Genomic DNA, 17454 nt, shown 5'->3' with positions numbered 1-17454 from the left:
TCCATCCTGCTGAGCACTCTCTACCTCATTATGTGGTTGGTTATGTTGGATTTTATGTTTGGAATTAAGTCCCAGAGATCCTATAGATTGTCCTATAAATTCTAATGATTGATTACCCTTCCCCCTCGTTTTTAGTTTAACCCCCTCCCCTGATAAGTTGAGCCAGTCATGTTCCAAAAACATTCTTCCCAGTCCTTGTGAGGTGCAACCCCTCCCTTGCCAAAGCCCTTCATGGAGGTAATTCAGACCAAAGTCTAAGAATCCAAAGTTCTCTTGGTGGCACCAACACTTGAGCCAGTGGTTCATTTCTAAAATCCTTTGTTCTCTCACTGGATGTTGACTTATCATTGGAAGTATAGATGAAAACACCACTTATGCTCCTAATTTCTTAAATTTCTTGCCTAGCTGTTCATAATCTCAATATTGTTTTAAGTTAATTGTTGTGTTGTTCATCACTAGGTGAAGAAGGAGAAGCGGGTAGTAATCTGTGGTTTATTTTAATAAGGCTTTTGTCTACATCTTTGATATTTGTTCCAGGAAGGCAACATGCTTCCCTAGATTAAATACCTGGTCTGCAGACTGCTGGTTCTGTTCCCTTTAGAATTGAATCTATTACCTTTCCCCCCCTTTTTTCCCTAGGGAAGTTTGGGCTACTTTACTATGACAGGAGCACCTGATGTTGCCTCTTTTCTAGGGACATTTGATGATGCCTCTTTTTTAGGGGCACTTCGTGTTGCCTCTTTTATAGGTGCTGTCTTCCAAGTGTAAGATATGAAATTGATTTCTTATCTCCAGTGGAGCTGCATTGGAATGAGCTGGAGTGAACTAGATTAGACACCAACAGGGACATTTTTTTTGGTCGCTGTTTTTTTTTCTATGAGTGAAATGCTTCCATTGGTCCTTCTCATATACAGGGTCATTTCTTTTAGAAATTGTTTGTTGCTTATTATGTTCAATTTGGATATAGCCTTCTTGCTTAGTTTGGAGTTTTTCATTTTGTAAGTTTAGTTTCAGAGTGGTTAGAGTTGCCTCTAGACCCTTTACTTCTTCTTCCAGTAATTCAACTAATTTACATTTGGTACATGTGTAGTTTGGGTCTTCCAAGGGCATAAATATATATATGGAACATATTTAACAAACCGCAATAATGTCAGTTTCTGTTTCCATGACTATGTTTGTTTTGCTATTGGGATGGGGCTGCTTAACAAAGCATTCTCCACAAAGAATGTTGAATTCTCAGGCTACTTTTTAGAAGGAGCTTTGCTCTTAGCCCTCAACTTCCTGCCTTGATTAAAAAAACAATCATTCCTATCCTCCGTTTCTTCTCTACCTTCGTAGGGAATTCGTCTGTTTTGTCTAGCGCAACACCTGGCACATCCCCTCCCTCTGTGCCATGTGGCAACTAGGAATGAGAAGGAAAAAGATGGCTGCAACCATGGTCATTCTAAAGTTGACAACTTCATCTTTGCAGGTTCGGGCTATTTGCTGATATTCTGCTTTAGTTATGTGCCCCTCTTTCCACTTTTTATACTTGTCCTTTTTATCTTTCAACTTATCAGAGAGTTCTTTATGCAGCCATGCTGGTTTCTTTTAAAAGTTGTTATTTTTCTTCTTTGTTGGTATTGTGTTAGAATGGGCTTTTATTATCTCACTTTTCAAAATTTCCCAAGCTTCTTGAGGTTTTTTTCCCCTTTAGGATTCTCATCCATGGAAACCTTCCCAAGCTCTCTTTTAAAATCCAAGACTCTAGTTTGACTGCGTTCTATTGCTTGTGCTTCCAGAATGTTAAATTCCAATACTGCATGATCACTTCCCCCCAAGGTTCCTGTGACTTCGACACCTTCTATTATTTCATCTCTGTTAGTGAGAATTAGATCCAATATGGCTAATCCCCTAGTTCCTTTCTCTACTTTTTGGGAGACAAAGTAGTCTGCTAGGTTTGTCAGGAATGTTGAAGAGTACTGGGCCTAAGATGGTACCCCACTGCTTACTTCATATGGATGTAGAGGAGATGTGGAGAAAATTTCGAGAAGGAAACATCTGATTTTCATGACATGGACCATTTCATTTCTTTTCCCTGATCAGAACAGATATCTTACCACCTGGGATATACTTGACCAGAGATTAAAACATTTTGACTTCAAACATTTTACCCAATTCTAGAAAATCTATTTGTCAACGCTGCAAACATTGGATGTTTTTGCTCTGACAATATAAGAGGCAGCCTTTTGCTTTAAACTGCTTTGCTTTCAATCATTGAAGGGGGGGAACGTTAACTGGATGTTTTGATAAGATAAGAAATAGCGGTGCTAAAGAAAGGAAACGAAACTTCTTATGTTAAGCTAATTGGATAATGTGATTTATGATGTGTAACTAAGGGAGGGAATTGTGCATGAAACAATGTGCTTAGGGGAGGAGATTTCAGATTCTGGCATCCATCCATGAGTGCCGATGCTTCGTTCTCATTATTATAGACTTTTTAGAAAAACAATGCCTGAATGTTGTTTGAACTGTCTCATTAATCGGAACCATGACACTATTCTAATCAGAGACAAACTTTCAAGTAAAAAAAGCAAGCAATCTTTACCTCCATTTTTTGTTCCATAATGGAAAAGACCCGTTCAATGCCAATGCTGACTCCAACACAAGGCACTTTCCGATTCTTGGGATCAAACATCCCTACTAACCCATCATAACGGCCACCTCCAGCCACACTGCCAATACCAACAGACTCCTCCACATGATCATTTGGTTCTTGGAGAAGGATAGCCTCATATATTACTCCAGTGTAGTAATCCAAACCACGAGCCAGACTTAAATCAAAGGTAATCTGTAAAACAATTTATAGCTCTCATAAACAGAACAGAAACACCCAGCTCAAAGTATTTAGAAGAACAAAAAATAGAATCTTACCTGATCTGAAATACCAAAAAGATCCAAATATTTGAACAGCTGTTTCACTTCCTCAAGCCCTTCCTGAGCCAGTTTATTTTGTGACAGCTTTGGATCTTGGAGCAATTGTTCAATTAAACTAAGCCCACCTGTGGAAATGAGACATATAGGATAAGATGCCTGTGTGAAAGATTCAGCAGCAGTACCAAACTTTTATTAAAACTTTTTCCATTCAACTTTCTTTTGGTTGCTCTATTTCTCATGCAGTGCAATTTCATTTCTTATAAATTGAAATACAATCATGTGAAAAAAGTACATCCTCTTTGAGTTCTGTTTTTATGCATCAGGATATTGTAAAAAAAAATCATCCAGTCCTTAGCAGTTCTTAAAAATGGGTAAATACAACACCATGTCATCATTTATTTCACAAAAAGAAAGCCAAAATGGACAAGCCCTGTATTAAAAGCTAAGTATACCCTTACTGCTTTCATAGGTATGAAGAGTCTAAGTAGCAGCCAGATGCTGCTAATCAAGTGCCCTTGATCAGCAAGTATGACTACCTCTATAAAAGCTGAGGTTTTAAGAGTTTGATGGTCTCCAGCACTGATGAGTAGGCTAACACAATTCCAAATAGTAAAGACGACAGCAATGATATTAGAGAAGCAACTGTTGGTACCCATCAACCTGGGAAGGGTTATAAGGCCATTTCCAAACAATTTAAAGCCTATCATTCTAAAGTGAGGAAGATTATTCACAAGTGGAAAGCATTCAAGACAGTTGTCAATCTTCCAATGAGTGGATGTCCCAGCAAATTCACCCCAAGATCAGATTGTGCAATGCTCAGAGAAATTGCAAAAAATCCAAGAGTTACATTTCAGATTCTACAGGTCTTAGGTAGCACATTAAATGTTGACGTTCATGACAGTACAATTAGAAAAAGACTGAACAAGTATGGCTTGTTTGGAAAGGTTGCCAGAAGAAAGCCTCTATGTCTTGACAGAAAAGAATAGGATTGGATTCTATTCTATTCTATTCTATTCTATTCTATTCTATTCTATTCTATTCTATTCTATTCTATTCTATTCTATTCTTTCTATTCTATTATTTCTATTCTATTATTTCTATTTCTATTTCCTATTCTATTCTATTCTATTTCTATTTCTATTCTATTCATTTTTATTTCTATTCTTTCTATTTCTATTCTTTCTATTCTATTCTATTCTATTCATTTTTATTTCTATTCTATTATTTCTTCTATTTCTATTCTATTCTATTCTATTCTATTCTATTCTATTCTATTCTATTCTATTCTCTATTTCTATTTCTATTTCTATTCTATTGATATGTAAAACCATAGAACTCAAAGTGGGTATACTTTTTCCTCACGATTGTATGTACAAGTACAAATTGAAGTAGGCATATGGTACAGGTAGTCCTTGCTTAACAACACTGAGACAGGAAATGCCATTGTAAAGTGATGCGGATGTAAATTGAAAACTATGTGACCATGCTGCTTAGTGACGGAAGTCCAAGTGGCCATAGTTAAACAAAAATTGTGCAGGTCGATAAGCCAGGACCTCATGTAACCCTGGCTTCTGACTTCCTGTCAGCTTCCCCATTGACTTTGCTTTTGGGAAGCTGATAGAGAAGATTACAGATTGAGATGATGTAACTGTGAGACACTGTGACAGCACGTATGAAGTCTGGTTGTAACTACCACTCCAGTGCCATTATATGTTCAAAGAGTCCTCTTCAAGGGAGATGGGCAGTTCAGAAATGTGAAAAATAATAAAGTAAAATAAATGGTTGCTGTACCAGTGATCTTAAGCAAGGGTCACCTATATTTATACAGATAGACCTGACTTGACTACCTAGTGCAACAAGCGTTGAAAGTGATGAGGATGCTGAAAAAACAACTTTGCAATCTATGCTTGCATTATGATCTTTACAGCATCTCTCTCACTCACATGATCCCTTTTACACTCAGTATACATTGTCCTGTGTACAACCCATCTTTTTTCCCCCACACAGAGCAGAGAGATTGGAGAGGAAGGGAATATAAGAGAGTGAAGAAGCATAAAATGGGGAATACATCAAAAGGAGTGCTTTAGTGTTGGTAGCCATGAGTGTGCTAAGCAAACAGCCAGTATATTCCCCATTATGTGGCTTCTTATTTTCTTGTTTAATCTCTTATGTTTCACCTTAACCAGTAATGGGATAGAAGAAAACGATATAGATTTTAGGCCTGTAAGCCTTAGAGAACTAAGACATATCTGACCTGTTCTGATACTCACCATGTAGCCTTACATATTCACCAATATGATCTGCAATTTCTGGTGCCAATCCCTTCTCTCCAACCATCTCATTTTTTACATCTTCCCAAGCCATCTGTAGACAAGATCAAAACTATATATACTCTGCTTCAATGAAGGATGTTTCTATACTATTATTCTGAGATAATCTGGAATCATGTTGTTCCTCGTTTTTTCCTACTTTGATTCTAAATACTCTGAGTCTAGTAAACTAGTAATTTCTGAATATTCTATTAAAAACATGCAAAAATTGGAAATAAAAAATATTTCTTTGAATAGAATCTTTAGGAAAAAAGACCAAAAATGAAACAACTGACATAATAAGATCCTTTTAAGTATACAGGGCAATCATATCTGGAATACTGTATTCAGTTCTGGTCACTGCATCTCAAAGCTACGCAATGTTGGGAAATGTGCAGAAAAATAATTAGGGGCTACCCTACCCTAAAAGAAACTAGAATATTTGGGCCATTTTAGTTTACAAAACAGGCTGATAGGAGGATAATCTAACAGAAATATATGAAATTGCATAGCATAGAAAATATGGATAGGAAAGCTTTATCTCTTACTATATTAAACTTGAAGTTATCCAATGAAATTTAAGACTGTTAAATTTGACAATTGTTTTACAAAGTGGAAACTACAGAATTTATTGCCATCAAAAATGGTGATAGTCAACAATTTATATTGTTAAACAGAAATGGACAGATCAATGAAGGACAGCTAATACTCTTGTTTTTCTGTATATTAATTGTTAAATTACATGGAAGTATAATTTTTATACCAGTCCTCAATAAGTTTGTTGGAATTTACAAAATGAATGGCTATTCAGGGGCCTCAAGGTTCTTGATAACTTCTCTTTAATTTATTAGGATCCTGTTGCTATTAACTAGAGTTACAATTCTAGCCTTTACAATTTTAGCTGGTTCATCTATTCAGGCTACCTCTATATTTTTACCTTTCAAGTAAGCAAAGCTAATTACAAAGAAAATGAATAGGCCTTCTGAATTTCTAGGAGGTAAGACACAATAGCAATTATAAAATCAATAACCTCTTATTTGAATTTAGCTCTCACAATTCTTCAAATCTGACTATAGGCTATCTTGAAACCAGATCTATCATTGCCATAAACCCTGACTGTATTACAGCACAGAGTTTTACTACAGAGTAGATTTATATCTCCCAAGAAAATTGGCTTCTCTTTGTAGAAACATTTCTTTCTAAACACACACACACACACACACACACACACACACACAGAGAGAGAGAGAGAGAGAGAGAGAGAGAGAGAGAGAGAGAGAGAGAGAAAACAAAAGTGAAAGAGACAGGAGATAAGAATCTCATTTGGCAGAAGTAATATTGCCAGTTAGAAAATAAAGAAATGCTACTACATGAATTTCCTCCATTATTATTGCAATTGGAGAAATACAGGTAGTTCTGGAGTTACAACAGCAATTTCCATCGCTAAGCAATGTGGTCATATAGTATGTCACATCTCTTCAGCCCCTGTTGTTAAGTGAGGATTGAGTTGTTAAACAAGCACGTCCTCACAAATACCACCATCTTCCAACAACAAAGTCAGTGGGGAAGCCGGCAGGAAGTTGCAAGTCCCAGGTGGATTGCAAGCAGGCTGCAGGTGGGTAAGTGGTTGCTGAGTGGGAGAAGAGGCCAGGGTGAGGGAGGGAGGGAGGGTGTGGAGGCATGCTGCAAGTACAGCAAGGATTGGGGAGAGTGTGCAGATGGTGGGGCCATGTAGAATGGATTTGGGGTGGCTGCTGCCAGCATGTGTGAGTCTGCAGATGGCTGGGAAGACATGGCATGAGTGGCTTGAGGAGATTGGTGAATAGCTGGGGAGGTATGGTGCAAGTGTAGGAAGGGTTGGGGTAGCTGCTGTCAGCTGAGAGAATGTGTGATGGTGCATAAGTAGCTGAGGAGGCATGATGCAAATGCAGTGAGGCTCTGGGAGGATATGTGAGTGTCCAGGGAGGTGTAAATACAAGCACAAGGCTTGGGAAGGGTGCATGGGTGGCAAGGGAGGCACAAGCATGGCAGAGCTTGAGGTGGCCCCTGCTGAGTAGGGGAGAGTGTATGAGGCTGCACGAATGGCTGGGGGTGGGGTGGAGTGCAGTGCAAGCGGATCTCTTAGCTATGTAAATGATTATTGTTTTTCTCAGCAGTTATGTATTTTAATTTTTGTAGCAGCCCTGGTGGCCCAGTGGTTAGAATGCAGTATTGCAGGCTAACTCTGCCCACAATCTGCAGTTCAGTCCTGACCGGCTCAAGGTTGACTCAGCCTTCCATCTTTCCGAGGTCAGTTAAAATGATTGTTGGGGGAAATAGGCTGACTTTGTAAACCACTTAGAGAGGACTGTAAAGCTCTATGAAGCGATATATAAGTCTAAATCCTATTGCTATTTCCATACGTATTTTTTTACGGTAATCATTGTCCAGTGTCATTGCTGAGATGGGTGGCTATATAAATTGATTAAAGAAATAAATTTAAATATATGGTGACCGTAAGAAAAAGTAATAGATTCTCATCTTGAAGAAAAAATGGGAAACCATCTCAGCCACAGGTTGCAAAATTCTTTACAACGCTTTAGCAAGGACTGAAAACCTCCCCATATCTGGCATGACTGTACTTTAAAAATTCAATTTGTCCATGTAAGAACTGGTATTTTTTTCACCATTCTCAAAGAGCAAATAATTGTTTATTCCACTTCTGAGAAAAAATGTTTTTAGGAGTTTCCTGGCTTTATAGAATGGATGGAGCATCTGTAATCTTCCAGCATAGCCATGGGAAAATCTGGAAGGCTATGGAAGACTCACCATAAACATTTGAAAATCGCCACAGGAGCCACGGTTTGTAATGTGGTACCCATGGGTCTACATGCTACTGGGAAGAACACATGTGTTCTTCCCAGTAGCATCCACAGACAATCCCCTTCCCCTAACTACATGGCAAAGTTGTTTCAAACGTTAATGTTAAACATGATTTTCTAAAATATTATAGTTTTTGAGATATAAACTAATAATAAATCAGTTATAAATACCAATAACAATAATAAAGAGAAATACAAGTGTATAATTTTATGATTAATACAGGTTGTCCTTGACTTACGACCACAATTGAGCCCAAAATTTATGTTGCTAAGTGAGACATTTGGTAAGTGTGTTTTGCCCCATTTTACGACCTTTCTTGCCACAGCTGTTAAGTGAATCACTGCAGCTGTTCAGTTAGTAACACTGTTACTGTTAAGTGAATCTGGCTTCCCCATTGATTTTGCTGGTCAGAAGGTTGCACATGACCCCGGGACACTGCAACTCTCATGCATACAAGTCAATTGCCAAGCATCTGAATTTCGATCACGTGACCATGGGGATGCTGTCATGGTAAGTGTGAAAAACGGTCATAAGTCACCTTTTTCAATGCTGTTGTAACTTTGGTCACTAAATGAACTGTTGTAAGTCAAGGACTACCTATACAGAACTTGCAGGCACTGTTTTAGTAATATCTGATAACCTTTAAAGGAGAATATTTGTAGTTCAGGGTTGAAATGAGGGATCCTTGGTGCTCTCTGAATGCACTGTGCACTTACGATGTTATCTAATTTGAGTGATGAAACGTCTGCAAGACAACAACCAAGCTCAGGAAGCACCAAGGATTCCTTGTCTGGTAACCTCTACTAACACTACAATATTCACTAATTCTTCATTAGTTCTGATTTATAAATCTAGTGCAGGGGTGTCAAACTCAATTTCAATGAGGGCCGCATCAGCATTGCGGTTGACCTCAAGGGGCTGGGTGGGTATGGCCAGGGTGGGCGTGGCCTACTGGGTGGGCGTGGCTAGAGTGCGTATGACCTATGCATCAAGGGGGCCTATGGGGGCCTGGGCAGGAGTGGGTCAGATCCGAGGGTCTCTGGGCCAGGGCCAAGGCAGTGGGGGCCGTTCCCTCACTGTTTCCAGGATGGCTTCGCGGGCCACATGAAACCACTTCGTGGGCCGCATCCGGCCCCCGGTCCTTGTGTTTGACATGTCTGATCTAGTGCATTTGTATTTGTAGTTATGAAATTGAGACTGGACACTCTGGAAAAAAGTACCGATATAAATTTTGACATCAAACGTCATCACACATTTCTCAAAACCTCCCTTTGCCCCCGCTTAGGTTTCACTGCATTCTTGAAGTTCAAAATTGTTGTTCAGGAGGCAGAATTACTTTAGTCTATAGGCTAAGGGAACCATTTATCTAAGCTAAGGATTTGGATCTATAGCTCAGCTACACTGAAAGAAATCAATATCCCTTCTTTTATCCCTGCTCATTCTAAATCTACAGAGTTGAATTCCCCCCCCCCCCGTTAAATAATAAATGTTGGATATAATACAAACTTTTCAGGCTGGTTCTCCGAATTCTTATTTCTACTGGGAGACAAATCAGGACCCTGTGGTCTGTCTTACTGAGTTTCATCAACTCCCTTCATTAAAAGTTATCTTGTTGAAATCAGAACCTCAAATATTTTTGCCTGATGGGGTTCTTTCTCATTGCAAGGCTTCTAGATTAGAATGGATTGTTTATGAGTTTTCTTTGTCTATAAAACAGGGGTAGACAACCAACAGCCTACCACCAGCACTCTGAGAAAACCGCACTGAAATTTGGTAGCTGAATTTTGGCTTTCTGAAGTAATTTGCAAGGTCAGGGACCTAAGTTGTAGCCCCTGATCTCTTAACGGTTGTCCATCCTGATGTCCTGATCTATCTTTTTGAATACTGAAGTTAAATTTTATCTTCTTTCCTCTTGTAATTTCTGTAACAGCCGCCACAATAATGCAGTTAAGATTTCGTGGTCAATGAATATATATATTTATTCTGGGTTTTCTAGTCACTTGGGTTATTATCTTGTCTTAATAGCAAAGTTCTTACCTTGTCTAACTTATCTACAGTGGAGCAAATGGTCCGGAATTTGGTATCTGGAACCCCACAGACTGCAAACATCCCATCAAGGATACGCCGGTCATTGACCTAGAAGGAAATTGAGATGTTTTCAAGCAACATTTCCCCATAGATTTTTGATTCTATTGGTAATATTTCTGGACTATTGGTAGTTTGGACCTTAGACCATTGGTTTACAGTCATTCCAGTCCTTCTCACTGGGCCATATACTAGGGTTAGCGTTACTGGATGTTTTGTCTATTTTTATTTCTAGTCTTGGAAAGTGTTGAGCTTTCTGGCAAAATCTAATACTACTTATTTGTATGCTTTTTAGTTAGAGTGGATATAAAAGGTCTACAAACCTGTTAAAATTCCAGGTTTTTGAGATGTGAAAAAATCAACCCAAATTAAATCCGTTCAGAATTTTTCCCACCTTTAATTTTATTTATTTTTATTTTATTTAATTAGTTTTATATACCGCCCTATTCCCAAAGGACTCAGGGCGGTTTACAGGGCAAAATTTAAAAGACAATATAAAAGCTGAAATAGAAATAGAATTGAAATGAATTGGTAAATTAATTAATAGCCCAACAAATTAAAACAAAGTTTAAAAACTTAAAACCCCTCAGTCCAGGCTAGATAGATCAAAGAACCAGGTTTTCAGGTCCCGGCAAAACGAATGAAGGTCGGGGGCGGTCCGGAGTTCCACAGGCAGATCATTCCATAGGGCAGGCGCGCCCACAGAGAATGCCCTCCCTCTGGGGATCACCCGCCGGCACTTCCTGACCGGCGGCACCCTAAGGAGGCCCTCCCTATGGGAGGGCATAGGACAATGGGAAGTTGATGCTGGCAGCAGGTGCTCCCTAAGATAATCCGGGCCCATGCCATTTAGGGCTTTATAGGTCATCACCAGCACCTTGAATCTCACCCAGAGGGCAACTGGAAGCCAATGCAGCTCGTGGAGAAGAGGCGTTACACGGGAGTATCGGGAGACTCCCATCACAACTCGCGTAACATACAAGCTGTACAATTCAGTTGAAAAACAAACTGAAATCTTTTAGTGGGAAAAACAATAACATTGTTGGCGCAGTGGTTAGAATGTAATACTGCAGGTTAACTCTGCTCATATTGTCAGGAGTTCGATTCCTGGTTCCTGACCGGCTCAAGGTTGACTCAGCCTTCCATCCTTCCAAGGTTGGTAACATGAGGACCCAGATTGTTGGGGATGTTGACTCTGTAAACTGCTTAGAGAGGGCTGTAAAGCACTGTGACGTGATATATAAGTCTAAGTGCTATTGCTATAAAAAATGTGGTTGCATAAGTATACACACCCTTAAACTTTATTGAAGCACCTTTTGATTTTATGGGAGCATTCAGTCTTTTGGGGCAGGAGCCTATCAGCGTGGCACATCTTGCCTTAGGAATCTTTGCCTACTGCTCCTTGCAGAAGCGCTCCAAAGCTGTCAGACTGTGAGAGCATCTCCTGCACACAGCTCTCTTCAGATCACCCTACAGAGCTTCAATTGGATTCAGATTCAAGCTCTGGCTGGGCCATTCTAAAACTTTTTTTGTGTGTGGATTTGGAAGTATTGTTCCAATTTTAATATGCTGAAGCAAGCACTATGATTTGGACGTACAGTATCTTTTGGGTCACTGTCATGTTGAAAGGTGAATTTCCTCTTCATCTTTAGTATTTCAGTAGAGGCCTGAAAATTTTGTGCAAAATTGATGTTTAGAACTGTTCATAATTCCCTCCATCTTGACTAAAGCCCCAATTCCACTGAAGAAAGGCAGCCTCAAAGTATAATGCTGCCACCACCATGCTTCACTGTGGGTATAGTGTTACTTTTGGTAATGCAATGATGTTTTTGCATCAAATATGCTGTTGGGAATTATGATGAAAAAATTCAACCTTAGTCTTATCAGACCATAACACATTCTCCCACACGCTCTTTTCAGACATATAGGGTTTTGCAAAATGTAGCGGATTTGGATGTTTTTCTTTGTAAGAAAAGGTTTCTGTCAGACATAGGAAGAATACGGGAGATTATCGTTACATGTAGTACACAACCAGTACTTATCAGAAATTCCTGCGGCTCCTTTAATATTACTGTAGACTGTTGGCAGTATCTCAGACCAATTTTTTTCTTGTTTTTTCAGCAATTTTGGAGGGACATCTAGTTCTTGGTAATGTCAATGTTGTGCCATATTTTCTCCACTTGTTGATGACTGTCTTCTGTATGTCCCATAGCATATCCAATGGCTTGGAGGTTTTTTTGTACTGTTCTCCTGACTGATACTTTCCTACAATGTGATCCCTTTGATGCTTCATAAGGTCTTTGGAAATTGTGGGATTTGCTACAAGAGGCATCTGAGTAAAGATCAGAAAAATCCTACTAGAACAACTGAACTTTATATAGGCTTGATCAAAGTCAAGTTAAGTGATGGAAGGTGTGTACCGGCTATTTAAGATCAGTTTGAATGCGGTTGTTTTAATTCTGAACATATCCACTTCCCTACTTAAGATGGTGTGTACACTTAGGCAACCAGGTTATTGTAAGTTTTATTTTTATTTCCCCCCCCCTAAAAAAAATTCAGTGTGTTTCTCAATTGAATTGTATACCTTATATGCTACATTAAAGATGGAAAAATCTCTTAAGTGATTTATCTTGGGCTGATTTTTTTACATCTCAAAAGCCTGGCATTTTAATAGGGTTGGTTAGACTTTTTATATCCAGTGTAGATTCACACAGGAACTCAAAAAAATATCTGTAACATTCTTTTTTTCAAAATATACTTACAACAACTACGTGCGGTAGATTGGACTGAGACATGGAACTGGTTCCAAATCATCCAGTACTGTAGCTTCTATGGCTGAAGTTGTGCTTGAATTAAGATCTTACAGAACTTCTTTTACTTTTTGCAGCATCAAAATGAAGGGCTCGGATATCAGTATTTATAAGTAAGCAGCAATATTTTAATGTGGACAATTCTGCTGCCAAATACATACAGATTTAAAAATATGTCTCATTGATTAAAGTATACCACTTGTTGCCAGAAATCAAAGAGCAAATACAAATAACGATTGATTATAATCATTCTAATGCTAAAACCATTATAATTGTGAGAAAAAAGTGGATTCTGACCCAAGTCTTGTACTCACCTTGATGAGAAAGTCTCCTATTTGTAGGGCACATAGAATCTCATGCACAATTTTCAGACACTCTGCATCAGGAATCATGATGTCATAATGGCCAGCAATGTCAAAATCCTGGGTTACAAATTGCAGATAACAAAATTGCTGAAGTATAAGCTGTCCAGCAGTGAATCAGTCATTGGTGCTGCATTGTTTGGTATATAGGAGCTATCTTTCCAAGTCTTGATATCAGAAAAGCAGAAACCTCTAGGATCTGACAGTACATCACACACTGATGCAACTAGGGATTGTTTGAGGCTAAGCCTTCTACATCTTCCAATAATGCAAATTATTACTGGAGGGCTCTCTCCTTTCATTTTTCAGAGAAATAAGTAAATCCCAGAGTAGCTTACAAGAAAGGGGTTTCTTTTGGTATCTGTCTCTCTTTAATTCCCCCCATCCATAATCATAGGGAAGACTCGGAAAAATGACCATAAAGGGATGGGAATGGGTAAACATTCTCTGACGATTGCCAAATGGGCTTACAGCATTCATGGGGGAAGGAAAAACAAGGAAGCAATGGCTTCCCAGCCTCCTCGGCAATGTCTGGAAGAAGTCAGAAAATGGTTACTCCGCAACTGACAGATTAACAATTTATGGGAAGAAGTAATGAAAATGAATGCCTTTATCATGATAACTAAAATCTTAAGTTACTTAAATCTGGCAAACAAGGAAAAAGTGCAAAATGTAGATAAAGGAATTAAGATTAAGAAAGCATTATGAATATAAAGGCTAAATGTAAACTGAGTAGTTTTATGGAACACAAACTGCTGGAAATGACTTTGTGTTAAACCTGTTGGCAATGTATTTATGTTGTTGTTGTTAGCTGCGAAGTCGTGTCCGACCCATCGCGACCCTATGGACAACGTTCCTCCAGGCCTTCCTGTCCTCTACCATCTTCTGGAGTCCATTTAAGCTCACGCCTCCTGGTTCAGTGACTCCATCCAGCCACCTCATTCTCTGTCGTCCCCTTCTTCTATTGCCCTCAATCTTTCCCAGCATTAGGCTCTTCTCCAGTGAGTCCTTCCTTCTCATTAGGTGGCCAAAGTATTTGAGTTTTAGCTTATTTAGCGTATTTATGTAGTACTATTACTGCACATAATAATGCATATAATAGTGCAAAAAGTCACATCAGTTGGAAAAATACCCATATCCAACATTTTTAAAACAGATTCTGATTATTCATATTCTTCCTTAGTTAATTTTAACTGTTTATATCAAGAAAACACCAACATTTTCTCATCATAGTCACCTCTCTTACTATCACATAATTAGATAAATTTACATTTACAATTTTTTGGGGGGGCTGGGGGGAGACTATAATTTGCAATAGTACAATAAACTTTAGAATATGACATACAGGTAGTCCTCAATGTAGAACCAGAATTGACACCAGAATTTTTGTTGAAAAGGAAGGCAATTGTTATGAGTTCTGCTCGATTTTATTGCCTTTTTGCAATGGTTGTTATGTGAATCACTGCAGTTAAATGAACTATGTTGTTGTTAATAGAATCCACTTTCCCCCACTGACTTTGCTCATTGGAAGTCTGCTGTGAAGCTAGCAAATGATCATGTGACCCTGGGGTGCTGCAATCTTTACAAATACATGCCAATTGCCAAGCATCCAAATTGTGTTCATGTGAACATGGGGATGCTGCAAAAGATGTAATTGTTAGGAGCAGTCATAGCTAACTTTTTTTAAAACCCCGTTGTAAGTTTGAATGGTCGCTAAACAAATGGTTGTAAATCAAGGACTACCCTGCATACGGTTGTTATATAAAGACATCTATATACTGTATTGTGTTACTATCACTTATTCTGAGAAAATTATACTCAAGAGGCCTTTTCTAATGTCACTGGGTGAAGAATAAACATTCTTGTAGCAAGTATGAGAAATTCATGGCTCTGTGGGCAAACCTAACCCCCTCCCTTGCTTACATTTTCCAGAGTGAATGTGTTCAAGCAGAGTATGCGTGTATGTTTAGGTTAAGGCACCCATTATAACTTCAAAAACAGACTGCAATCTCCCAAAGAGAGGACCCATTTTTTCCATCTACAAAAGCACTTTAAGAGGTAAAATGGCTGCTTATTCCTTTGCAAGTTCAAATAAAAGTCAAAAATAGGAGAAGAAAACGTAAGCATCATCCATAAACACCCAGGATATTATCTTTCTGGCCACTGTCAGGAAAAAATTCAGCTAGTAAGCTGTATAATTATAAATATCTCAATCACATTAGCATTACCAGGTAAGCAATGTATCTCTTCCTTTTAAATTAAGATACGCCTACCACCTTAACATACATATATGGACACATGTAAGTATGATAACGGATATAGGGCATAGAGAGCATAGAATCAGAAATATAAATGCTACCGAAAAATTACGATGTATCTGAAATCAGAAAGAATTGAAATCTGTATTAAATACCCAAAGTGCTGCATCTACAAGAACAATATTGGTCTCTTTGTCGTAGAATCATCTGCTCTCAGTATAAATGTACATCGCACATGGCTATACTCCCACAAGAGGCTAAAAAATTCCACGGAAATTGGTAAGATAAAAGGAGAAACAATGCTGTTACCCCTGCGCTTGTAGCAGAACTATCCAAATATATGATCACATAAACTAAGGAGACAAAAATTGTTGCAACATTAGGAAATGCTACCCACATTTGTATCCAATACCATGGAGCTATGGATCCCACTGTGGAGAAAGCCAATTAGTCATGCATAGAATCTAATGGTAGCTCGCCTGTACTTACACACTGATAGAACTCCCTGTAACGTCCCTTCGTCATGGCTGGGTTATCCCGCCTGTAGACTTTAGCAATTTGGTAACGCTTAACGTTGGTGATTTTGTTCATAGCCAAATAGCGAGCAAACGGCACCTGGACAGAGAAGGCTCAGGAGAACACTTGAAATCTTAAGGCAACACCTCTTTCTTTCTGTGACTATTCTTCTAGAATTTGGGGGGTGGGTGGGGAAGAAATGTAAAAACCTTTACAGGTATTCCTCAGTGTACAACCATTCATTGAGTGACAGTTCAAAGTTACAACGGCGCTGAAAAAAGCGACTTCTGACCGGTTTTCACACGACCTTTGCAACATCCGCATGGTCACGTGATCAAAATTTGGGCCACTGGCAGGTATTTATGACAGTTGCACTGTCCCAGGGTCACATGTTCACCATTTGTAACCTTCCCAACTGGCTTCTGACAAGCAAAGTTAATGGGGGAAGCCAGGTTCGCTTAGTGACTGCATGATTCGCTTAACATCTGCAGTTATTTGTTCCAACTCTGGCAAAAAAATGTTGTAAAATGGGGCAAAAAATAATAAATGCCTTGCATAGCAACAGATGTTTGGGGTTCAATTGTAGTCATGTCAAGAACTACCTGTACTGCTAAGTAACCTCTCTCAAGCAGAAACGATTAAAAATTCTAAAAGGAAGATACCCCATCCCTGAGACTTTTGCATAATTCAAAGGCATAATCATTATTATTTAAACTGATATGCTACCCAACTCCCAGCAGTTTACAAATGATTTAATGGTTTACAAATGATTTAAAACATGAAAAATAAGGCAATAAAAACAACAACAGCAAGAACAAAAGAGTAGAGATGGCAGAATAACAAACTGGATGAAACCAAACAGAACAAGCTAGGTTAAAAGTCCCCAAAGAGCCAGGTTCTCTGAACTACTGAAACACTAGCAGAAAAGGAAAAAATGCATGAGGAGCAAAATGGGAAATCAGGACTAAAGTAAGAAGCTGCAACCCTATGAACCTTCCTCAATTTTTGGATATAACTCATCTCACCAATTGAAGAGAGGTATCTTGTTTTTAAGTACCTATATAAGGTAAAGGTAAAGGTTCCCCCGCACATGCGTGCTAGTCGTTTCCAACTCTAGGGGTCGGTGCTCATCTCCGTTTCAAAGCCGAAGAGCCAGCGCTTGTCCGAGGACGTCTCCGTAGTCATGTGGCCGCCATGACTAGACGCCAAAGGCGCACGGAACGCTGTTACCTTCCCACCGTAGTGGTCCCTATTTTTCTACTTGCATTTTTACGTAGCTTTCAAACTGCTAGGTTGGCAGAAGCTGGGATGAGTAACAGGCGCTCACTCTGTTATG

The 17454-nt window shown here is 38.9% G+C and overlaps 1 protein-coding gene across 1 annotated transcript in view; it reads right to left on the bottom strand.

The window, feature by feature from the left end:
- Nucleotides 1–17454, bottom strand: part of LOC310638032 (histidine--tRNA ligase, cytoplasmic-like) — a 35974-nt gene that overhangs the window by 4855 nt on the left and 13665 nt on the right. The window contains exons 5-10 of the mRNA XM_083358717.1: nt 16092–16217; nt 13297–13404; nt 10125–10223; nt 5187–5280; nt 2914–3041; nt 2588–2830 (exon numbers count right to left, since the gene is read on the bottom strand). Of these exons, the coding sequence (XP_083214843.1) occupies nt 2588–2830; nt 2914–3041; nt 5187–5280; nt 10125–10223; nt 13297–13404; nt 16092–16217 (798 nt within the window). The remainder of the gene's footprint in view (nt 1–2587; nt 2831–2913; nt 3042–5186; nt 5281–10124; nt 10224–13296; nt 13405–16091; nt 16218–17454) is intronic.

The sequence above is a fragment of the Vipera ursinii genome, assembly GCF_947247035.1.
Source record: "Vipera ursinii genome assembly, chromosome: 3".
Taxonomy (NCBI): Eukaryota; Metazoa; Chordata; class Lepidosauria; order Squamata; family Viperidae; genus Vipera; species Vipera ursinii.
This window is presented reverse-complemented; position numbering and strand designations above follow the sequence as displayed.